This window comes from Rutilus rutilus (assembly GCF_951802725.1).
Source record: "Rutilus rutilus genome assembly, chromosome: 17".
In the NCBI taxonomy this organism is placed as follows: Eukaryota; Metazoa; Chordata; class Actinopteri; order Cypriniformes; family Leuciscidae; genus Rutilus; species Rutilus rutilus.
Window position 1 is genome coordinate 12583108 of NC_140230.1, and position 24806 is coordinate 12607913.

Genomic DNA, 24806 nt, shown 5'->3' on the forward strand with positions numbered 1-24806 from the left:
TCTCACCATCAGTGCTCAGGCCCTAATTAAATAGAAAGGGTAGGATACACATTAGTGGAAGACAATTCACCAATAAATTATTTTTTATTTTTTATTTATCAAGAACTGATTTAAAATAAATACCTACGACACAGAAAAAAAAAAAAAAAAAAATGTTTTACATAAAACGATTTTTGTGCTGAACAGAGCATTATGCAATCTTCAACTAATGGTGATTCAAATCTTTCTTTAAAATATTTGTCCGCAATCTTCAACTAATGGTGATTCAAATCTTTCTTTAAAATATTTGTCCGGCCTCATTATGTGATGACACTTCTATCAACAGGTGAGCTCATGTTAACAGTTACACAAAGTGAAACAAATCCTTACAATCAAGGTAGAAAACTGATACAGACATTACATCAGTGATATGAAGGCGATAAACTGTGGCAAACACATAAAAATGATGTTGTGATGCTGGATATATAATATCCATATTGCATGGTGCTTATATCCAAATAAAGTATAAGATGATAGTTGACAACTAGAAAAACTAAGGATGGGGGAAAACACAAAGCTTGACATTCTTTTGCAAAGCATTTAGAAGAAAAAGGTTCAAGTATGTCTCTTCATTATTAGCTTCGTCTTGCAGTGGCCTCTGCTGGCGGTGAGCGGTATGTTGAGCAGGTCTTTATGGCAAGGCTTCTCCATTGAGCTCTACGGCCAGTTTAGCGTCTGTGCCCGTCTGTACGAGTAGCGTGCCGGAAAACTGGCCCGCAGCGGCCGGCACGAACTGCACAGGGAGGTTGATGTAGTGTTGTGATCTAGAAAGCCACATGGAAAAAGGTTCAATGCTTGAAAACATGCAGGTATAATAGCACACCTAACTAGCTTGTGATGTTACTAAAAAAATAAAAATAAAAAAAAACTAATGTTGAACATGAATTCCACATTAATAATAAAATAAAAAAAACTACTACTAATAAAATATTTAAACAAGTTTGAGTTTAAATTAAACAAATTAAAAATGATTTATTTAACACCGCACACATTTAGTACACAATCACATGCATACAGTGCTACAAACCACAAAAACAACAACACTCTGGCCGACCTGTGGCTGAGCTCAGAATCAGAGCCTTCACATCAGGCATTGGCAGCAGGAAGTGACATGGAATGCTTCAATAAAATCTCTACTTGCTATTATTTCTTTTGGCTTAAGGCAATAATTAATAACGTTAATAATTGGCTTGAGCAAACAGTAAGACTTACTACTACTAGAGAATAAGCGAGAGAAGATTTAACTCACCTTAGAGAATAATTTGAATGCTTGATGTGGAAAGGCTCTTTAGGACTTATGAATTTTAGCTGCAAGTTAATTAGAAAAGCTCAAAATAAGTCTCATGCCAGACATTTAGGAGCAGCAATAATAACACTGCACACATCAACATGCAATATGACTGAAGGTGTTAGACTTGAATGTAAATAATTGCTCTGTGAATTCTTAATGCATTTTTCCTCATAGAAACAGAACTTTGAACAACTGTGAAGTGTATGTTTGGATTAGTTATTGCCACTTTACGAATGTCATGTGACTTCTTTGAAGGTCATTAGTGTTCTCACCTCATGCGTGTCGAAGGAGTTATTTCTGAAGTTAACCTTCAGCGTGCTGGTGACGCCCACACGTGTGGCAGGAAATGTGTACAGACTTTGGGGTGCATACACTCCCCTCTTTTGGGTCTCAGTTGAAGATCTGGATGAATTAAAGATAAACAGCAAAATATGGCCTATTTAGAGGGGAAAGTTGAATCTTTCTCTATAGATCAGATTTAGATTAGCTGCAGATTGTAGTGTTGAGTTCTGCATGTTAATAAGACAGACGGTCAGTGGTACTTGAGTGTGAAAGAGACTCTTACCCTGTCTTTGAGCCTGCAGACTCCAGTCTCTTCCTGTTCTTCATAGTGGCTTCTGTTTTCACCAACGAGCAATTTTCTTTAACACTCGCTCCTTCTCCTGCTCTTATACCCTGCACACACAAATTAATACACTCAAAAACTGTGAAAGACTGCCATTCCCAATTAGATTACTGCACATGTATTACTTTTTGATTCTCTCTTTGATTAATGCATGACTGAAACAACACTTTCAGCTAACAATGGGAGTTGCATTAGGTTAGTGTGGTTATAAAAGACACAAACTACAGAACACTGCATTCAAGAGACTTACAGTGCCGCACAGCTGGAAGCGAACGCGGCTCTTGTGCTGAGGTTTGGCTGCAGGGTGGCATTCCAAATCCCAAAACTGGGCATAATCTCCTCGGTCACGTGGGAGGAAAGTGATTGGAACCTTTTAACAAAACACCACCAAAAAAGGGTTATAACAGGTTAAATTGCATTAGATCTGTCAGAGACGAGATGATGTTTTGACACAGCCCTACCTTCATCCTCTCTTGAATCCCCAAAGTCCCAGATACCTTCTCACACCTGAAGGCAGAGTATGTGGCACGATAAACATCTCCACTGCTATCAACACCCTGAACCAAGAGACAACAGCAAAGTCAAAATCAATAAATCCCTCAGGAATGAAAGGTGTCAAAATTCTTACATAAGTGCCAACAATCACACACCTTCACATATGGAGGTGCAAATGAAGAGAGGTACCACCTCACCTCCTCTCCATGATTCTCCACTTCCAGGGAACATTCTGTACAAAGGAAAGAAGCTTTCAATTTTGTTAGGCCAAGATTTCAGACTTATACTGAAAGTTCTAATGTCTCAAACTAAAATCCTGTTACTGGACAAATAATGACAGGTGATTTTTTTTTTTTTTTTTTTTTTTTTTTTTTATTAGGCAGGTTTTTAAATGACAATGTGCATGACATATGAAAAACAACACAAGCTGCTTTTTTCAACCATAAGAATGAGTAAAGAAATGACAGGTGATTTTTGAGAAAGTGAATGTACAGAGACATAGCGACATAAGACGCGACAACTGGGCCTTTTATCTTGAAGACAAAGTTACAATACACAATTTTGATTATGATAAAGTTCAGATGGCAGGTTCTAAAGTTACCTGATGACTCTCCAGAGGCAGTGGGTGAGAAGACCAGGGTTCGGTTTTTGATCTCAACCTGAGGTTGGGCGCTGCTGCTCTGAGGTTTCTGCCCTGGTACGGTAGGGGTCTCAGCCTGAGGGGGTAGTGGGCATAAAGAGCGGTCCGTGGCACAGCTAGTAGAAGAGACATCCATGGCCAGATCCTGTCGGATCTGGACTTTAATGGACTTCAAAGAAAGAGACATAAGAATTGACGTTATGGAGAGAGCAACACCATGATGTTTTATTTGCACCCGCAGTAACATATATAAATTCTTCTGTACAAAATGTGGATTAAATGAGGATTTTTTTTTTTTTTTTTAATGCACATTTCTGTTATTAAACTCGCTTTGCTCCATATGCTTTTGCAACTGTTCACACCGTCAGTTCAAATCTGATTATTTGTCTCTGATTGGAATCTGATCTAAAGGATTGATTGTCCACATTGTGTATCGCAACGGTTTAGATCTGATTTGTTTCCCCCTGTGGCACTGTTTAGTTTTCCGGAATCTCTGCATTGGCTTCTATGGCGAAGAAATTTAATTGGTATGCCCATGGCAAAAAACAGCATCAGCAACATGGAGACGTTTGCAATACAGTCAATGGCAAGCCGTGATGCTGGACTTCTACATTTTATATGAAGCAGCGGCAGAAACAGGTGAGGCTGGCAAACTTAACTGCTGCCATCTCTGCTTGTCTCAAAAGAGGCGTGTAGGCCAGGCCGACTAGCAGTATACTGAAATGTTCTGCTCGATCTGCACTTTGCAACAACCTTATTTCTGCAACAATTTCAGCATGTTTCCTACAACGTCTGAAATGTTTACGTTTGACGTGGCATAAGAAAGTGACAGGCAGAATAGCTACAAACAAATCAGATCAGAGCAGTCAGACTGAAATGGAAAACCAGAAATGTGATTTGAATAGGATTTCAAACAAGAACATTACTTTAAAAAGATTTTCTGTGGTAAAGCAACAGCATGTCACACTTGTTGACATAAACTAGAGACAATCCTTGAAAACATGTACATTCCTAACAGGTTTTTTTTTTTTTTTTTTTGAGGGAAACTAGTACCTTCTGTTGATTATCACACTGTACATAGATCTGTCCACTCCAGGGCAGCATTGAGGATTTGGTTGCCAGAGAGGGATTGGGACTGATGAGGATTTGCAAGTGGCTCCTGAAAAAAAACCAAAAAAAACCTATAGATTAAAATTTGTTGATATGCCAAATATTTATATCAGCTATGTGCTTTAAATGAAATATGAGAGCAAAACGTTAAGGTGACTGCGTTTCATTGATTTTCCTGGTGTTTGTTTATATGCAAGTCTCGTACTGAGGTTCAATGACTCCGTGCTGCGGGGTGATGGTAAGGCAGTGGGCAGGCCAGGACAGCTCAAAGCTCAGCTCTCTGTTTGAGCGGTTCAGTATTTGCACATGCCTGGTGTCAGCTGCACTGTCTGCAAATAAACCAACAGAAAATAACATTCGGAGGGGAAAGCAGTCGATCCCACTATGCTAAGTGCATTTGCTTCAAACAAATACTAATGTTCTAACACTTAAACCCATTTTCAATATCACATTCCTTAACTTACTGATAGTGGGTGCAGTGAGAACCAGTTGTTCAGGCTTGATGCTCCAGGTGTTCTCCAGGTTCAGCTCTGTTTGTTTCAGCACAGGTCCTGATGGGCTTAATGGAGGACCTTTGACTGGCAGCACGTCCAGAGAAACATTACTGATGTAACGGCCTGATGACCCCAAACCGCTGCGTGGAGAACTACACATTAACTTTATCAGCACCGTAAAGTCTGAAAGCATTCGTTTGTGTTCACTACGTTATTCGTTGAGGATGATTACCTGTCTGATTCGGAAGCCTGCCGTTGTGAAGGTCTGATGGACTCCATATGGTCACTCTCTCCAGAGTCTGACATTTCCACAGTGCCAAACAGTGACAGCATCACTTTGCTCATGTTGCCATAGAAAATTTGAGCTTCATTTGGCCTCTGAGGCAAATCATAAGCTGAAAATGAACCAATCATAAAGCCAAACAAATAAATAAATAATTCGCAACCAGGGTCAGTTGAGTAAAAGCGATTCAATTTGAGCAAATCTTACCCTCCTGAACCTGCTCCTCCCCGAGGAACATTTCATCAAAGGGGATACTCTTCAATAAGCTGTTCTCAGACAGTACTTTATTCCCTGCTTCTGGTTTGATTTGTAGTAACCTTGAAAACAGATTAAAATACAAAATTATAAAACATGATTTACCATCACACAATGTCTAAAAATCAACTGAACTTTCCTCACACATCAATTCGATATTTAATAAGGACATCAAGGAGGTAATGTCCTCAGCAGGTAAGTGTGAATCATATACTAGGAATTATGTTTCATTTCCAAATAGATCTCCAGTACACTACGGACGGCTACATGCAACGCTTAAAAAAATAAATGTGATATAACAATGTGTTTCCAATCTGAGGAAACCTACTATGTTCAGTTAAAAGCCTCTAAGAAAATACACATTATTTGGTAAGTTTTCAAATTTTTTTCATTGCAAGAGTACATCAATTACTGAATGTTACCTTTCATCATATTCTTTTCAGTAGTTTTCCATTTTAACATTTGAATGTATTCCTATAATGGTGCTCAAGAATCAGCTCTTATCAATGCTGTGCTGATATTTTTCAGGAAACAATTATTATTATTATTATTTTTTTAAGATTCTTCAATAAATAGAAATTTGAAAAGAATAGTATTTATTTGAAAAAGAATGTAATTTTACATTATAATTTTTTTGTATTTATGTTACTTTTGATCAATTTAATGCATTCTTGCTAACAAGTTATTTTATTTACCCCAAACTTTTGAATGGTAGCGTAATCACGGTTTCTGCAATAATATTAAGCAGCAAAAACGATTTAATCATTGATAAGAAGAAATGTTTCTGTAGCACCAAATCAGCATGTTTTGTTAGAATAAACTTTGCATCAGAAATAGTTAATTCTTCTCATTTAATCTGAGAATTCAGCCAATCGAGTCAAATGAGAAAAGTCACTGACTTCCTGAACTGTTGTCGAGAGACCTCGTCCCCACAGAAGAGGCAGACAGTTGCAAGGAGAGCGGCAGCGGACTGACAGAGTGCCTGCTCTCTGCGTGAAGCCTTCATCGCTATTGTGATCACCTGTAGAAGCGACACTGATAAATCTTCCAAGCAAATACAGGTGTAAACATGGATTTAAAGTGTAAACACTTTCCAAGCAATTTCTGAATAAAATCTATAAATGTTATGTGGAAGAAAGCTTTTCTAAAAATCAACACCACAACAAAATATGTATTTGTTTTTTTTAAAAACCAAAAGTAAAATGTGCACTTGGCTCACCTCCTGCGTTCTCTCTTTCAGAACAAATTGTGAAGGGGATAAGCTAATAATGGTCGAGTCCATGACAGCTCGATTCTGAAGATTGCTGTAGGGTACCACTTTTACGAAGGCAGCACGTGAGCCCGTGTTCCGCACGCACACGCAGAGCTTACTGACACGGCCGGCCTGCACTCCACCAATCGTGGCCACATAGCCATCAGAACGCTTCCTCAACTCCTCCAGGATCACGTTACTTGTGCCGCCATATCCCGACAAAGGGATCTGAGAACACCATGATTAAGTGTAACACCACCTATTTGTGACACAATATTACAGTTTATCAGAGATTATAAATAAACTCACAGTGAACTTGACCCCAGGCTGGGAGGCACGAGCAGCAGACTGCTTGATCTCCAGTTTGGCTAGCATAGAGGCAACGCGCGTGGGAGCAAAGAGCAGATGAACAGTCACATCCTCTTTGGGTTTGATTGACAGCTCTCTGTTACGTGTCAGTCGCTCATCTGGGCCGAATGAACTCTGCAGCTGGAGGGTTGAGACAGAAAAAGACAAAGGAGAGAAAAGATAAACAAATGTGGATAGACAAATATGAATATGAATATGAATATACTGCCAACCAGCTCCTTAGAGTGCAACAGTTGGGTTCTGGAAGTAAAAACAACCAAAAAAACATAAAAAAAACAAGACCTACTGTGAGTTCAGAGGTTGTTAATCGATGGTAAGTGCTTTTGTTAAAGCCATGTGTTATTTCAACTTTTTAAATTTATGGTGAAAAACCCAAAAATTACCCACGAGCAAATCACACCAAAAGACCTCACAGGCAACGGCCACTCCCATTAAGCACTGTGAATGACGTGATAGAGTAGTTCTTCCTATGCTCTCAAAATACTTAGGACTATATACACAAATACTTATTACATTTATCAGAAGATTGGCTCAAACTGCCGCCACTGAAATAAATGGGAATGCTAATGGTTAATATTGTGCTTATAAAAAAAAAAAAAAAAAAAAAAAAAAAAAAATTATATATATATATATATATATATATATATATATATATTTTATTATATTATATATATATTTTTTTAAGCACAATATTAACCATAAATAAATAAATAAATAAAATAAAACAAATAAATGCATTTCTAAGGTGCATTCACTTCACTTGTCAGCTTGTGCACAGCAGCTATACAGGCGTAAATATTGAAGTTATGCTCATTCTATTAATCATACTTCTTACTACTCCAGATACTACTTCATAGGCATCTTTAATATCCATATCTGTGTTTGTTTGTCCATACAAAGAAACAGACAACAGAACACTGTATTGAACACATGCTGCGTGCCGTTGGTTTTGGAGCATTTTAATGAGTACGAGCACACAAGCCCAGTATCGGGCCCAAACCGATACTGGTATCAGTATCCTTCAATTTAATTTCTTTGCTTTCAAATGTTAAACCATAAAGCTGTTATTTTGGCAGAAAACTACAGATAGTCTCTTTTGTTGACAACAGATTGATAAACAATTCTTATTTCAAATATGGGAAAAATGTTGTTGTGTTGCATTTTCAAATGCACATAAGCAAACCAAAATCTCTGTACTGAGGAGTTCACGTGGAGTAATATTGGTGAGCATCCTTTTCGTATATTTCAGACCAGCTGGTGAGCATCAGTTTCGTATACAGTATTTGGCAGCAGAATGTACACAAATAAATGCTGTGTTTCAATTTACATACTATCCGTCCTAAATAGTATTCCAAATTAGAATTAGTGTCTTAACTCATAGTATGTTTTAGACTTAGATATGTTATAGTGCAGATCTGTGCACACTCTAATGGCTAATATTGCCCACAACCCATTGTGCGTTGGACAAGGATTCTATTAGAACCTACAAACATGAGTAAAACATCTTTAAAAAAAAACTACAAACACGGCAGATGTGCAAGACCAACGGTTAAGATAGTTTAGATAGATTAAGAGATTTAGATAAATGGGTTTGAGAGATTATTAATCAGTATCTAACCTGACGAAAAGGTATTTATTCAATGTTATGCACATATTTCATCTGCAACAGCATTGTGAACTTTTATAAAGGTATGTTTGGTCATTAATCTGTAAATGCATCATTATGCAAACACATGAGAAGAGTTCTCCGCATGAAAGATTCACGACTGGCAGATCAACGTGCAGCTACATTTCTCTCCAATTTGGAAGGAAATTCAATTAAATTGAATGTGGAGGATTTTAACTGTGACAAGATGATTGACGGCAGTTTACACGGTGGCAGGATGCAAGTAACTAAGTGACAATTGCGTCTTTAACGGACCACGCTATGATTAAGTAGTATGCCCCAAAGCTTGCCTGCTATTATGCTACACACTCAAAAGTAGGTACTTTTTCTACACAAAAACAATACATACTTTTAGGGCATAGTATAAGTAGGCAAATTAGGACACAGCAACTGAGTTAGCTTACCTGGAAACAATCTTGGTCTTGACCCCTGATGAGAAGTCTGAGTTGCTGTGATGTAGAGGGTGAATTGTTTCTTAGCACCAGTTTCTGTTGCCTGCAAACACAAAAGCATCATCCACACGCCACTGATAGCAGCTGTGTTTAAACAGGAGGCCCAGTGCTAATTCGAAAAGACAAAACAATAACGTCAGGACTCGACAATGAGGACAGCCTAAAGGCCCAGGGACAGCGTGAAAGACGCTTGGGACAGTTGACAGAACTGTCACTGCCCCAATCGGGCCAGTGCTGAATCATCATGAAACTATTATTTGCATGTGTTAAGCCATGCCAATTTAAACATTTAAGTGAAAGGTGACGTGAAATAACTTAAGCATGTTATGAGTATAACATCAATTAATAAATTGAGCTCTTTTTCGTGTCTTCTTGTGCTTGAACGGACAAATGTACACAAAATGATGTCAGCATTAGGGGTGTCAAAATTAATCGTTTCTACGATGCATCGCGATGCAGACGAGGACGATTCGGTATCGGTTCAGTAATAGACCATAACGATTATAATGTACGGACTTTTCTGACGTCATTTGTCGCGTACGTGCATTGTGGCGGAAGCATACAATGGCAGAGGGAGGTGAGACGCGAGTGCGAGAATATTAAAAATGCTCCAACTACTTTAAAAGCCGACATCTGGGCACGTTTCGGCTTTTAGGAACAACCTGGTAAGCACGACCTGCAGAAGACACGCGCTGTACTGTGCGCTCATGTCACACACAAATAGAATATGCAGGAGGTAGGCTAATACCAATAACTTCATAAACCACGTTAGCCGTTTTCACCCCAAGCTGTTAACGCCTGGCAGAGTCAGAGAGATGCGCGGATGAGCTCCAACGCCGAATCCGCAGCCAAAAATAAACAGTCCACCCGCCCCAATAATATTCTCTGATTTAAGTATCCGCACCCGATGGTCAAATTACAATTATTCTGTGTTGTTACGCGTGATTATAAATGGATGATCGTCACCTTCAACAGCGGACTCGGCGACGGTTGATGCGCGGATCTTTAATGGTAACATAATAGCCTACACTGATTAATGAGCGCTGCTTTTAAATGAACATTTTTGTAAAACAAAATTTATTTGACAGATTTTCCTTTTCTTAATGGCATAAACAAGCTTTACTCCCTTGAAACTTTAACTGGAATGTCACTGTTTCTGTCACTGCGACTTCCCAAGCACACACACACGTGCGCACACATCACTTTTGAAGAGAAATTTAAAATTGAGGATGCGGTGCATCGCGATGCATTGTGATATCGAATTGAACTGAATCGATGACATGATAATCGTAATCGAACCGAACCGTGAGACCAGTGTAGGTTCACACCCCTAGTCAGCATGCCTGTCTTGGTGAGGCGAACAGTCAAGAAAGACAACACGTGTATCAGTATATTGGATCTGTGCATCATCTTAAAGTGACAGCAGACTAATATACTTGTCTAATATGCTATTAGGCGTAACAATATTGTGTCTCAATATATAGTGACAATATGTATTGTGTATAATTCACCCAAAACGAACATTTCTGTGTTAGGAAAAAATGCAAGTTTACAGAGTTTTAGTGTCAGTACGACATTAAACGACTAATATATTATATAAATATATATATATATATATATATATATATATATATATATATATATATATATATATATATATATATATATATATATATATATATATATATATATATATATATATATATATATATATATATATATATATAAATGTATAATAAGTCATTTGGCATTATCAGGACCCACAAATATTCCCCCCAAAAAGTGGCCTACATTATTTTAAATATATCTAGCCAGTGACAAGCATGCATATTAATCTAAAATAATTCTGTATTTAAAGCTCCAGAATCATGAATATTTTTATTCTGGTGTCACTATTGTCCAGTGCATTGGGTTACCAGCACTAAGTCCAAGCCTATTAATTTCCACACCCAATGTAATACCAAATTTAGCATTTTAAATCAACTGTAAATTTTTTGTTAACCTTTCACCAAATGTCTTGGGAGTATCGCAATAATATCATATAGTGAGTTCAGTATTATGATATGTATCAAATCGTGACATGAGGGTATCGTTACACCCCCACTCACTGCTCTTGACTGAATAACTTTTGTAACTTTAATAAGGATTAACCTATATTTAATGTATACAGTGAAGACTATGCAGTGTTGTTTTAAATTTGATTAGTTTTCAGAAACAGAAATTGAAGTACTGTTAGATACCTGAAAAACACCATTTCATTTGAATCTTTGCTCTAGTGTATTTATTTGTGCTGTTGCTTGTAGTTTCATTTGTTCTTATTGTTTTTATTTCACAGTAGTCCTTTTTTCCTGAACATAGCACACATGCCAAACCGTACCGAAACGGTGACTCTAAAACCGTGACCGAACCGCAAGTAATTTGAACCGTTACACCCCTACATTCTATGGCTATGTGTACTCACACTGCTCTGCCCAGCGTAACCCCTCCCCATGCCATGAACTGTTTGTTGGAGAGGATGGGTGGGACTTCAGCCTGTGATAATACAGCAGGTAGGGATGCCACTTTCCCAGAAACTCCTTGGACCATCTCTCCTTTCAACATCACCTCATACTGAGGTCCACTGGGTAGAACCAGAATCGTCAACATGCTAAGAAAATAAATAAATAAATGAATAAATAAATAAATGAGTTCCTTGAAAGTGCAACAATATGAAATAGCAAGTATATTTTGAACATACTGGTTTATACCCCCTCTGATGAGGACAAAACCCATTAACATACACAAAAACTATATCTATATGAATGAACATGCCTCTCCTTGTGTTTCTGTGTGTCCTGGGCAGTAAAAGAGACCACTACGCCTTGCTCCTCTCCAGCTTTCAGAGTCAGCTCCTCTGGTCTCACAGTGAAGCAGCGGTCACCATCAGTACTCTGAAAAACATCCAGAAAGACAAAGAATGTGTCTCAAAAGCTTTGTTTTTCATTCTAGTTTCTAAGGTATTTATTCTAGAGTATGTGGTCAATGTTTGAGAAACATCTAAGTGTATTAAAAAGTAAAGCTCATATCAGGTACCTTTAGTCTGAGCAGAACATCAATGTTGCCTGCATTCTTTAAGGGAAGAGTCTGCTTTGCAGTCTGCCCCAAAGGAGCATGAAGACACACCGTCTGTACAGACATTCATGTAATAAATAAGTGACAGAAATAAGCAAGCAAAAAACTGAAACTGAACCCATTTCATAACCGAAAAAAGCCAGGTGTGTCTTGTAGCTTGTGGAGACAATGTTTCCTCCATTACCTGTAGGTCTTTGGGTGCATGTACTCTTGCAGTGCCTGCCCTTGCCCTCAGGGCTACACTCTGGATCACATGACTGGGGCCTGGACTGTCCACCTCAATATCCACCCGTGCACTGTATTCATCAGCTGGCCCCAACTCACCTGAATACAAAAAAAAGAGACACCAGCTCATGTTCATTGTGTACCTTATTTTACTGGATACAGGGCAGGGTTATTATAGACCATAAAAAAAATAAAAAAAAAAGGTAACTTTCCAAGTTACTTGGAAAAATAAACCATAACTAAAATACATTATTAAAAAAAACCTTAAACGCATTTTATTTCAAAATTGAATAGGAAAAATTTTTAATGGAAAAGATACAAACAAAACATGAAAAACACATACACACTGATCAGGCATAACATTATGACCACATTCCTAATATTGTGTTGGTCCCCCTTTTGCTGCCAAAACAGCCCTGACCCGTCGAGGCATGGACTCCACTAGACCCCTGAAGGTGTGCTGTGATATCTGGCACCGAGATGTTAGCAACATATCCTTTAAATCCTGTAAGTAGCGAGGTGGGGCCTCCATGGATCGGACTTGTTTGTTCAGCAAGGAATTTGGAGGCCAAGTCAACACCTCAAACTCATTGTTGTGCTCAAACCATTCCTGAACCATTTTTGCTTTGTGGCAGGGTGCATTATTCTGCTGAAAGAGGCCACAGCCACCAGGGAATACTGTTTCCATGAAAGGGTGTACATGGTCTGCAACAATGCTTAGGTAAGTGGTACGTGTCAAAGTAACATCCACATGGCTGGCAGGACCCAAGGTTTCCCAGCAGAACACTGCCCAAAGCATCACACTGCCTCCGCCAGCTTGCCTTTTTCCCACAGTGCATCATGGTGCCATGTGTTCCTCAGGTAAGTGACACACACATCAGATTCATCAGAGCAGGCCACCTTTTTCCATTGCTCTGTGGTTCAGTTCTGATGCTCACATGCCCACTGTTGGCACTGTCCAGGGGTTAACATGGGCACCATGACTGGTCTGCAGCTATGCAGCCCCATACACAACAAACTGCAATGCACTGTGTATTCCGACACCTTTCTATAAGAACCAGCATTAACTTCTTGAGCAACAGTAGCTTGTCTGTTGGATCGGACCACGCAGGCCAGCCTTCGCTCCCCACGTGCTTCAATGAGCCTTGGACACCCATGACCATGACAAAATGTTCACTTGCTGCCTAATATATCCCACCCACAAACAGGTGCCGTGATGAAGAGATAATCTGTGTTATTCACTTCACCTGTCAGTGGTCATAATGTTATGCCTGATAGGTGTGTGTATATTGTGATTTTAGCATCACTGATATGCTACTAATACAGGATGAACATTTCTCAACTTGTCTAGTTTGTAGGTTTACATACAGACATACCTGAACTTGAAATGTACTTCTGAGGGGCACTGAAATGAACCCACACCAAGAAGCTTTCTTGATTCTGGAAAAAGACATGTATTTATTAAACACTCAAATCTGCCATCAGTTCAGAAAAAAACTATTTAGAGAGATATTCACCTCTGAATAACTGGCATGCAGCACATGGTTTATGACTGATGAAGTTGAAAGTGAGGTCATGGTTGAGCCAGAATGAAGGGAACTGTCTGTGCTCATGGCAACCGGGCTCTTAGAGAAGCCAAAACAATGCCATGCTGACGCATTCTATGAGAGACAAAACCTTGAAACTGTTTAACATGCCATTGAATGAGGTCTGTCCTTATCTGTCAAAAGTCTCATAAGGATTACATCATACACAACTAATGTTTAATACATTTTTCAAAAACAAATGCTGACAGATCTCACTGACCGCACTGATAACCAGTCGAATAGGCACAGTGGCATGAGTCCTGTTGACCACTTTGAGTGGCAGAGTCTTAGTACTGCCCCCCGCCAGGTCCCCGAATTCCAAGCAGCCCGTCTTCCCAACATCTACCTATTTATTAAAATAAGAGAAAGACAGACAGTGTTTTTTGCACATTTCACATGGATTAAAATTCTTCTAAAAGAAACCTACATATAAAGGCCAATCCACACTGCACCAACAGATGCAGACCAACGGAGACAGTCACCAGATTACAGCGCGTCACTTCTCAGACATTCTAATTCAGCATTTTCAATCAGCAAAAACAAGCTCCGACAGACAGCAACAGGCTCTGAAAGGGAAAACGTGCGGATCCAACAAAACTCGACCAAGTGTGTGTTGCCGTCCGTCGGTACAGTGTGAAGTGGCCTTCAAACCGCCACATTAATTCTAGTTAGGGCTGCACGTTTTCAAGTTTTTCATTAACCGTTAACCGAGGCCCTTAGCGGTTAATACTCGGTTAACCATAGTGTGCGCGCCGCAACCCCGAGATAGGCGTAATTTGCGGGTGAGACATATCCCCACCACTATTTTCTAAGGTCGATATTGTATTGTCCCCACCACGTTTGAAACATCTCGCGGCAGGAATACCAATACAAATAAACAAAACATCTCCAGTTAACTAGCAGAGCATTCATTTCGTTCGTTTTTTTTAGGCGATCTAGCGCTGAAATGTTTTGTTTTTTAAATCAAGTGATCAAAGTGCTCGTTGCCGCTGCGATCGAGAAGGGTCTTGTAAAACGTGCTGAGGTATTATTAATTCGTGGCCACGAAACAATTCACCTGAATATTCACCAGTTCACAGTCACACACACACCAAAAAAAGGAATAAAAAGCTGTACGAGAATAGTCGGCCTTCACTGAAGAGCTATCTTCACAGGTAAGAAAAACAGTTTAATAATTATTATTAATTCGTGGCCACGAAATAATTCACCTGAATATTCACCAATTCACAAAAAATAGGTCTTTAGCATTCACTAATTAATTATCAAACTGTTTTTGGCCACGTTGTAATTCGTTAAATCAAAATGAGGGAGGGAATTTGTTCAACGTGTCCACGATTTATTAAAACGAGGGAACAAATAAGTCGTCGTAACAACTAATTATTTAGATCAGTGGACAGGGAGCATAAGAACAAACAGTGAGAGAGCCGCGGCCGCGCGCGCGCACTCTCACCGCCTTCAAACAACACGAGCGCTGTATTGCTCTCTCTCCCTAGCGCATATCAACACAATAGTAAAAGGTCGGAAGACCGATTGTGTTTTATAGATTAATAGTTTGTTCAGATAAAGTGTTTGATTAGCAAGTACATGTTTAGGAAATGGATAATACAAATTGTATGGGTTAATGTAACGGTAAACGGACTCTGCGGGTAAAACTGTTGTGATGAAATTGCGCATGCTCGAGGTAAAACTGCTGGGGTGAAGCTGTGGCTCTGCGGCTCTGCAGACAGATATTATTGTGCTGCCATCAGTGGCGCGGATACTATGTTTGTTTCTGGCTCGCGCACAGCCTTCACTCTCGCACAGCCTTCACTCTCGGACGCGCGCTTTCTTTGCCCGCTTCATATTAGAAAACTGGTCTAGCGGTCTCTGGTGGTGCAAAAATGTATTACAACTAAATTCAGTGCACGCCATTGACGCCACTTAACCGAGCAAAATGTTTCACTCGGTTACGCAATTTTTAACGGTTAATCGGTTAATCGGTTAACCATGGACACCCCTAATTCTAGTACAAAAACAATAATTATATGCAGTTTTAGTGCTTTGCAATAAGGGCAAAGGAAACTCTTTTAACCTCTATTGAAGGGTTCTCAGCCACAGCGATCATCACCACTTTCTTGGCAAAGACTTCGGCGTGAGCAACCATCTCCATCTCTGCAGATGCAGGCCAGGATGACACACTGAGAGTGCATTGATACAGTCCAGCCCTTGGAGCTATGAACAAAACCTTCTGTTCTTCTGTACATTTAGGTCCAATTATGGTCTTATTCTTTACTATCAGCCACTGGAATGGGAGAGACTCCACCTGAGACGCAATGAAACAATTATAATGCTGCACACAAAAATGGACAATAAATAAGACATTTATCTACAAGAGGCTTCAGATAAACTGCTTTTTGGTCAGATTTTGCTAAATCTAGACCAAGGCCACCATTATCCACACAAAATATTTGAAGGCCCAATACTCATTTCTAGTTTTTATAAAGCAGGACTCCAGAAGTTTTAGGAGCTTGACATTTTTGAGCTTGGCCTCCATCTACAGCATTTATAAAATGTAAAAGTGAATATTGAAAAATGTATATTCATTATAAAAACGACAATTGAATTTTAATATTTTTCTCATTTACATGGTTTTCACAGGTTTTCTAATAAAATAAGAAATGTCTTAATTTTGTTTTAAGATTATTTTAATACTTTCTTTGTCCTACTCAATTTTACATAGTGATGCACCAAAACAAATTTCTTAATGAATTGCTTTCTAACTTTTCATTTTCAGTGAATGAAAACTTTAAAGTTCCTTTAAAGGAGTCATAATGTAGAAATTTCACTTTTCCACGAGAATCAATGTATGTTATGATTGCATAATGATTATACACTGGCCGGGAAGCCGATATTTAAAAGTGAAGCGTTTGTTTACCTCGGGGTTTGTAAAATAGTCCACGTGCACGCGCACGAAAAAACGAGATTTTGATTTTTTCCCCTTCTTGACGTCAAGACGGGGGAGGATATACCAAATATGGACACCGCAAACCTATGCCGCGGGAAGCCCGCCCCTCTCCCCCTCAGATTCAGTTTAGTTGACTCGAGAAAGATGGAGAAATCGAGTGCACACCTGAGATGCTCTGTGGGTGACTGCCACAAACAACATGCAAATGTGTTTTATCTACCAAAAACGGACGAAACTATCAGGGAACAGTGGATGAAATTCATTTTTAATGACGCTGTCCCAACAACTCTTTCAAGTGGCGTATCGTTAGGTGTGTGTGCTAAACATTTTACACCGGAATCTTTTACAAATTTGGGGCAGTATCAGGCGAACTTGGCCTCGAAGCTCCGTTTGGGAAAAGGTGCCATCCCAACCATCAGGGACTTGCCAGAAATTGAAAAGGTAAGACTGTGTTTTTATTGCTCTACTGTGGTTAACAAATAGCAGCTAACTGCTAATGCGGCTATTGTATGTAACGTTACCTTCGAGGTAAACACGGGGAATGGACTCTACGAATGCTAGCCACATCTTTCCACTTTGTTTTACACTAGCAGCTACAGTAGTGACGGTACAGGAGTCCATGCTCAGTGGCTAAAACTGTTTAAATGCAAGTATGAAAACAATATACCACTAAACATTATTAGCCAAACTCATGCAAAACATGCAGTTTGAAAATAGCTTTCAGTTAGTGGGGCTTCTGTAAGAATGTATCTGGCAATGGTGTATTTTTTCTTTTTTCTTTGGTTGTGATTACAATTTCACTAACAATAAGTACCGTCACATTTATTGAGCTATTGCAGTATTTTGTCTATGTTTTTGTACCGCTTGGAAGTAGTAAAATACATTCCTGCAACCAATCAACGCGCCCCTCATTTGCATTATTATAATGACCGTCCACGACAGCCAAAACATCGCATCAGATCTCGCGAGACAATAATGCCTTTAGAAATAAGGGTCTGAGGGGCTCTGTGTTGATTTTTTTTCCACTTTTCTTTTTTAGAAGTGCCTAAAATACTATAATAGAGCATTTGGGTATCCAAGGTAACACAACATTATGACTCCTTTAATAAAAATAATTTGATTAATTTATTATTAAACACTCAAACTGTGAGTTGTATATAAAAATGTATATTGCACATAAGGCAACTTTTGGATTATATATTAAATATATACAGATTTGTTGCTGAAACAACCATTTAAATGCATCAATCCTCACATCATCTTAAATCCCCACTGAAATTTTGCTGAGGCCTCCTTGTTGAGAACCACTGATCTAGACTACATTTGACAGATTTTCTTACCTTCTCTCCATCAATGGATAGGCTTGTGATGGAGATGGAAACTTGCTGCCAGCGCTCAGAGGGGTTGAAGATGTTGAGGGATGTCTGAGAGGCAATTCCCACACAGCAAGAACAGGAAAACTTCAGCTCATTTGGAACTATTACTTGAGCTAAAGTGCAAGTGAAAAAAAAAAGTTTTTCCTTTTAAGAAATTCCTTCATAACACTGATGTCTTTGAAATACATGAACAATTCCACTCACTTCTAAGATCTGCCAGATCTCGCGCAGCCCATGACCCAACATTTGGCTGTCCATAAGTCTTGCTGACTGGATAATGCGGAGGATGTTGTTGACCGGTGTTCAGGTAACCAGACTGAAGATTTGTAGATCCAGGGACATGCATATGTCCCATTGATGGGTTTGCAGCTGATACTCCATACAAACTAGATGGCCCTCCAATCTGATATGGAGGAGCATGTAGAGGACCCTCTGAGCTCAGATACTGTTGTGCCAGTTGGGAACTGAAGAGGGAACGTCCTGTTAGGAGGCTGGAAAGGTTTGGCAGGGGACCCTGAGAGCTGTAGCTCGGAACTGGCCCATATGTCAAGTCATCCGCAACACCAAAACAAGAGCCAGACCCCAAACCATGAGGCAACAATTGGTGCGTCGGTTCTGTGGATGTCCCAGGTGGATGCTGAATGTTTATCTTGCTCGAGTACCCAGAATCCCCTTGAGTGTACAACCTCGGCCCAGGCTCAGACTGGCGGTTGCCATTAGCATATCCGTTTTCTTCTTTATGGAAGTCATTTTCACTCTGGCTACGTGAGCCCAGTTCTGAGGTCTTTTGGTTGAGTCCTGGAATTTCAGAGTGGCAAAGAGGTTCTGGACTCTTTAAGGAACTCAAAACATTCCCATTATCAAACGGCTCCACTGGAGGAGTTGGGCTGGCTCTGATTATAGTGGTGCTTAAAGCTATTGAGGTGTTTTTCTGAAGAAGCAGAGAAAAAGATTCTGTACATTTAAACCATAAAGCAGATCAGTGGCATCACGATCAATATCAAATAGTGGTCAACTAATATGGGCTTCCAATGGCCAATGTCAATATCTACAAGAGCAAGGTAGCTTGCTTGAATTTTACCCAAACGTTACTCTGTGAACATTAACCAATAATAGATTTAGCAACAAAGTTCTTTTTGATATAACAAAATTTGCTTTTGTACATGCTCTGTCTTCTGATTGTCATTTATACTTTTTAAAAGGCCTTTTAGTATAATTCTAGAACTGTCGTGGTACACGTCTTTTTACTGTTAAAACTTTACTGATTTTTATACAGTAAATGTAAGAATACATTTCAAATGGTTAGTAATATTTAAAGCTACACTGTGTCATTTTTTTAGTTGATTCTTAGCAAAAAACACTTAGTTCTTTCAAAAATATATGTGCTCATTAAAGTATATTTACTTCTTTCAAGTAATAAAGTATTCTCTTAAGTTTATAATCTGCCATTGAAAGTACATACGGGTGAGGGGTTCGAATGCCGGTCGCCATGTTGCCCCTCCATCTTGAAACTACATTAGCCAAAAAGGGACATACCTGTAAATTCAAGCTTCGCCTTTCGCACTTTACACTCAGTGACACAGAGACGAATGCGAGGGGGAGATTACCTGCGACTGCCAGCAGATTTGAAAGATTGCTGATGGAGGATCACGCCTATTTTCGAGGACATGTAGCAGAGTCGCCAAGGAAGCGAAAGAGAGAATTAAAACGTCAACGCGACAGGCAAATCAGCAAGACCAAAGTCAATACTGGAGTAACTTTTCCCAGATGGAAAGAGCTCATGAGGAGCAAAGATTTTAAAACGGACGCCGAAGTTGCCTGCTTTCTTCTCGACAGGTAATTCAAGTTTTATAGTTGCTTGTCTAACCATAGCATGGTTGTACATAACGCCAGAATGACCTCTAGCATAACTTGCGTTACTTTTCCTCACGTCAATGGTGAAAAAGTATTGTTTACCTTGTAAAATAAATCTGTGCTGCGACAGATCACAGGTGATAGTTTTAAAGGCGCAATTGGACGAAGTCGAACTGGAAGCCATGTTAATCTTGGAATAATACGGCCACCGTAGGAGTTAAAACGCCCTCGAAATTGAAAGGAACAGAAACTAATATTCACTGGGTAGTCATATACAATTTCACCACTAGATGGGGGAAAATATCACAGTGTAGCTTTAAAAATGAACACTTAAAGGCAGGGTAGGTAGGATTTTTCTAAAAAAAAAAACAACATTCCAAATTTGTTTAAACTGTCTTTATATACCAATACATAAATAAAATGTAAGTACTCTGAAAAAGAAAATATAAAAATCGAGTGACTGTAGACCTTTTAATCTGCAATAAACACAGCTCATTATTTCCATTCACTCCCACCCCCTCCCTTCTGAGCTCCTTCCAAAGCCACGCCCCCAAAACACATGAACGCGCGACGCCAAACGCTCAGGCTCAGCTGGAAGACGCATTTATTACCTGAGACGAGTGGAGAGGAAGGAGCGCAGTACATACAGTGACATCATGTCAGAATCACATGTAATAAAATACCTAACTTTATCACTATGAACATAAACAAATAAGATTTCTTTTAGTACTCACTATCAAGCTAGCATATCGATAATGGTAAAGTTTCATTCGGTAACGAGGTATATTTATAAGGCAAAACTAAAAACAGGTTGCATTGATACACGTTTTTCCATTACCATCAGTTACACTGTGATGAAGGTGAATTTCGTGTAAGATTCATAACATATACGGTGTTTTGCATGTAAGAGTTTCCATGATGAAAACATTGTTGACTTTATTGAAGACTAACGTACACTCCGAGTCCGGAGACAAGTACCGCATCGTCGGTTCGAGGACAGGTCCGGGGTTGAGGGCGAAGCAGAGGAGGTCGTTCAAGAGTGCGGGCAGGGTCCGAGGAAGTAGTTTTTGCCTTGTTTGCCTTCGCTGACTGCATATGCAGGTGCTTTGAGCTGAATATTTCCGGGAACGGTGACATGTGATGAGTGCACGCAGGGCAGCACGCGCAGTGGGGCTCAGGCACGAGACATGAAGGCATCTGATTGGTTCTTTACATTCGCACCGAATGGCAGTGATTGGTCAGAGTTTTTACTGTCCTGCAGCTGCTACAGAGGTCTGATTTTTTTCATTCCTTTTTCTGAACACATAATGTATTGACTACTCTCATGGAAGGACCATTTCACCCAGTATAAAAAAAAAGTGTTTCTGAACAGGATTACCTACCCTACCTTTAACTGAAGCAACTTAGGTTTTTGATTATCAGGGTTAATAAAGCAGCAACAACTTTACATCTCAAATAGCCAATTAATATTGTAATCCACATAAAACTAAAATGGGTATTAAAAAAACCCTCACCTTATGGTGGTCAGGGGTGGGCATGCAAGTGTTCTCATTAATGGAGAGGTAAGTCAGCCTGCTGAGAGTTGGGCTTGAACAATGAGACTGTGGGGAATCAGGATCTCCAGCATCCTTTCCACTTCTGGGTGAGCACGGAGACGTCTCCCTATTTCCAAAACACACGGATAAGTGTCAAATCAAGTCATTCCGGTTCAGTCAACCAAAAATAATTATAACACACAGAAATTTAAAGGTGGCTTACACCACAAGAAATCTGTGAGATATGAAACAAGTATACAAGTATTTCTTTCTTTTTTTTACCCATATTCACTTAGAACGGAGGCCTGGCTTGGACTGGAGTGCGTAAGAGGGGAGGTGGACGGTCTGAAATTACAATGGGTGACCTCCACAACACCAGGGGCACCACTCTCAGGCGAGCCTTTAATAAAAAGTAGTAAATACAGTTGCTGTCCTTAATTTTGTGATATGATAGTCATGCAAATATAAGCACAGACAAGAGATTAAATGAAATTAAAAGAAGTCTAACAAGGACTGATAACAAAATGTATCAAATTATGTCTAACAAGGACTGATAACAAAATGTATCAAATTATATATGCCATGCCATTAAATCGCATTTAGCAATCAGCATCTCAATATTTGCAGAGTAAAGACCACAAATTAGTAGAATTCAAAGACATGACATTATTATGGCGGATAAAAACTTTGCAGATATTACAAAAACTGTCTGAAGTGAGACTGAATTAAATTGTTAAACTGACAGCCCTTTATTAAAGTCATGATGAAATGGAAGTAGTGACAGATCTCTTCTTCCATATTGTGATTAAAGTATAATTTTTGTTTTTTGTGTAGGTTTGAGACTTGGTTCTATTCATCAGTTGCTGAATGGCTGAATGCAGACCTGAATGCAAGCTTGTAGTTGACTAAGAAATGGACAAGATTTATGTGACCTAAATGAGAGAGAGAAGTCTGCTGTTTCACCAGAAGATGCATGGATGAATTGTTGACAATAAAATCAACAACATGGATTTTCGAAAATAGATGGGATGAAATGAAAATTCACCCTAACTATAAAACCAGCACTACGACAGGTTTAACATGTTAAAAATAAAATAGATACCAAATTTTTCCTCTGTTGCTGGCAGTGAATCCTGATGATCAACAGCTGCAATTTTCTCTTTTGAAACAGACTGAGAGGCTTTAGGGCTTCTAGGTGATCGTGCCTGGTTAATGACAGGTTTGTCTGTCTGGCCTCCTGTTGTCCTGGGTTTGTGTGGGGAGGTCTTCAATGACGAGCTGCCACCACTTCGAAGGCCAGGTGAGGTCTTTGGGCCAAAAGCAGGTGTTGATGTGGACCCGTCACCTTTCAGAGATCGGCGGTTACCTGTGGTGGAACTGCTGGCTACTTGTGGTCGAGCCGTTCCTGTTTTGATCCTGGATTCAGGGACACTTTTATTGGTGGATGGTTTTGCACAATAGTCATTTTTGTTTTTCTCAAAGCCAGGTTTTGGTTTCAAGGATGTTGAAGATGATGACTGGCCAGAGCCTAAAGATCTTTTGGCAGGATGCGCAGTGGCAGTGCCAGTTGGTAAACTGCTCGACTTAGGTCGAGGAATTGAACTTCGTTTGGCATCTGACCTTTGATTTGGTGAAATAACATAAGTATCCTCTATTTGTTTGGATGCTTTACTTGCCAGAACCTGACATTTTTTGTTTACTGCTTGCTCTTCCATTAATGAATTCTCTTCATTTTTATGGGTGGTTCCATTTTCCACAGTCGCCAACTTCTGTTGAGTCTGCTTATTAGAACTGGCCAAACTATCAGCCAAAGTGAGGATGTCCAAGCAGGACTGAGAAGTAGATCCATCACTGTCGCTACTTGAGACCTCAGCCCTCTTCAGATATTTCTCCATGTCGGAAGTACTAAGGTCTCCCAATGATGTGGTCTTCTGCAGGGCCTCTGGTAGACCATTCTGATGTAAGGCTGATAAAGGACTGATAATGGACTCTTCTGCTACTTGCTGGCGGCTTTTAGAGCAACTCCGTTTGGACAGCTCCATGATCATGGCAGCAAGCTGGGCTGGATCTGAGCTGATGGAGGCATCAGCAATTGCAGAGGCAATTGTGCTGATGCTGAGCATAAGGTTGCTGCTGGAGTTGGGTGATTCTGAACTATGGCCAGAGACCTCCTTATCTTCATATTGTGCAGAGATCTAATACAAAATTAGACAAAAGGAAAAAGGTTTAAAAATGATTGCACATTTTTAAAAGACTATATGGCAGCAGTCCAAATCTAAACGGTTGTGAATACCTGGGAAACCTGCCCCTCATTTGTTTGTGGTTGCACATTTTTCTCATGTGCAGCTTCAGTTGTGTTGGGCTCAAGAGTCTTATCTAGATCATCTGTAGTTCACATAAAAGGATATCAAATTACTTATCAAAAATAAATAAATAAACAAATAACAAATCAAACAAATGTGAGAAGTATGTTGAATGCACCTTGATTAAGAGTCTCATCAGCATCACTTTGCTGAACCGTCTCAATGTGGATGGAGCTTCCTCTGGAGAAAAAATCTGAGGGCCGGAGTAACGCAAAAGGTTCCCTCTTCTCAGGAGAGGTAATGAAATACCCAAAAGATGGCTGAAAAACAAACATCAAATGGTTGACAATCTGTCAGGTAAACTTGGTTCTGAAGACTCTGCGGTAGGGGCATCCAACCTTGATCCTAGAGCGCCACCTTCCAGTAGAGTTTTGCTCTAGCCCCAATTAAACACCTGAATCAGCAGTCTTCAGGCTTACTAGAAACTTCTAGGCTGCGTCCGAAATTGCATACTCTCTGAGTAAGTACTTAATTTTGAATAAGTAATTATTTAATATGTGGTATAAATGTAATGCGAACATACTACATTTGTGATGTTGTCATTGTAATGTTCCTTCATTGCATTCACAAATCCTCTCCAGTGGCCTCATGAGATACTAAAGTGTGCATACAATGGACATTTGACTATCTTGCCAGAAATAGTAGGTCATCTAGGTACTTTCAGCCTACTTTATGAATACTGTGAATTTGGACATACTACTCTTTTCACATACTGTTTTTAGCAACTATATAGTAGGGGAGTATGCAATTTCAGATGCAAGAAGGTTGGAGCTAAAAACTCTTCAGGAATGTGGCCCTCCAGGAGCAGGACTGGTCAACTCTGCTCTACGGCATCCCAAGC

The 24806-nt window shown here is 39.5% G+C and overlaps 1 protein-coding gene across 5 annotated transcripts in view; it reads right to left on the reverse strand.

Annotated features, from left to right (window-relative positions):
- Positions 1–67: 67 nt before the first annotated feature.
- Positions 68–24806, reverse strand: part of cep192 (centrosomal protein 192) — a 41186-nt gene continuing 16447 nt past the window's right edge. For 2 of the 5 annotated variants that reach the window (XM_084385103.1, XM_084385101.1), the window contains exons 17-48: positions 24084–24225; positions 23896–23987; positions 22705–23797; positions 21885–22002; positions 21582–21729; positions 18418–19144; positions 18178–18326; positions 15965–16195; positions 14114–14239; positions 13825–13968; positions 13684–13747; positions 12267–12406; positions 12044–12136; positions 11783–11901; positions 11433–11618; positions 8924–9014; positions 6794–6973; positions 6452–6712; positions 6132–6253; positions 5185–5294; positions 4927–5089; positions 4665–4846; positions 4406–4529; positions 4144–4249; positions 3052–3259; positions 2606–2682; positions 2417–2512; positions 2206–2325; positions 1896–2005; positions 1603–1732; positions 1289–1347; positions 68–803 (exon numbers count right to left, since the gene is read on the reverse strand). In XM_084385103.1, the coding sequence (XP_084241229.1) occupies positions 671–803; positions 1289–1347; positions 1603–1732; positions 1896–2005; positions 2206–2325; positions 2417–2512; positions 2606–2682; positions 3052–3259; positions 4144–4249; positions 4406–4529; positions 4665–4846; positions 4927–5089; positions 5185–5294; positions 6132–6253; positions 6452–6712; positions 6794–6973; positions 8924–9014; positions 11433–11618; positions 11783–11901; positions 12044–12136; positions 12267–12406; positions 13684–13747; positions 13825–13968; positions 14114–14239; positions 15965–16195; positions 18178–18326; positions 18418–19144; positions 21582–21729; positions 21885–22002; positions 22705–23797; positions 23896–23987; positions 24084–24225 (5844 nt within the window). In that variant the 3' untranslated portion in view covers positions 68–670. The remainder of the gene's footprint in view (positions 804–1288; positions 1348–1602; positions 1733–1895; positions 2006–2205; positions 2326–2416; positions 2513–2605; positions 2683–3051; positions 3260–4143; positions 4250–4405; positions 4530–4664; positions 4847–4926; positions 5090–5184; positions 5295–6131; positions 6254–6451; positions 6713–6793; positions 6974–8923; positions 9015–11432; positions 11619–11782; positions 11902–12043; positions 12137–12266; positions 12407–13683; positions 13748–13824; positions 13969–14113; positions 14240–15964; positions 16196–18177; positions 18327–18417; positions 19145–21581; positions 21730–21884; positions 22003–22704; positions 23798–23895; positions 23988–24083; positions 24226–24806) is intronic. The other 3 variants (XM_084385105.1, XM_084385102.1, XM_084385104.1) reach the window with 3 other exon arrangements.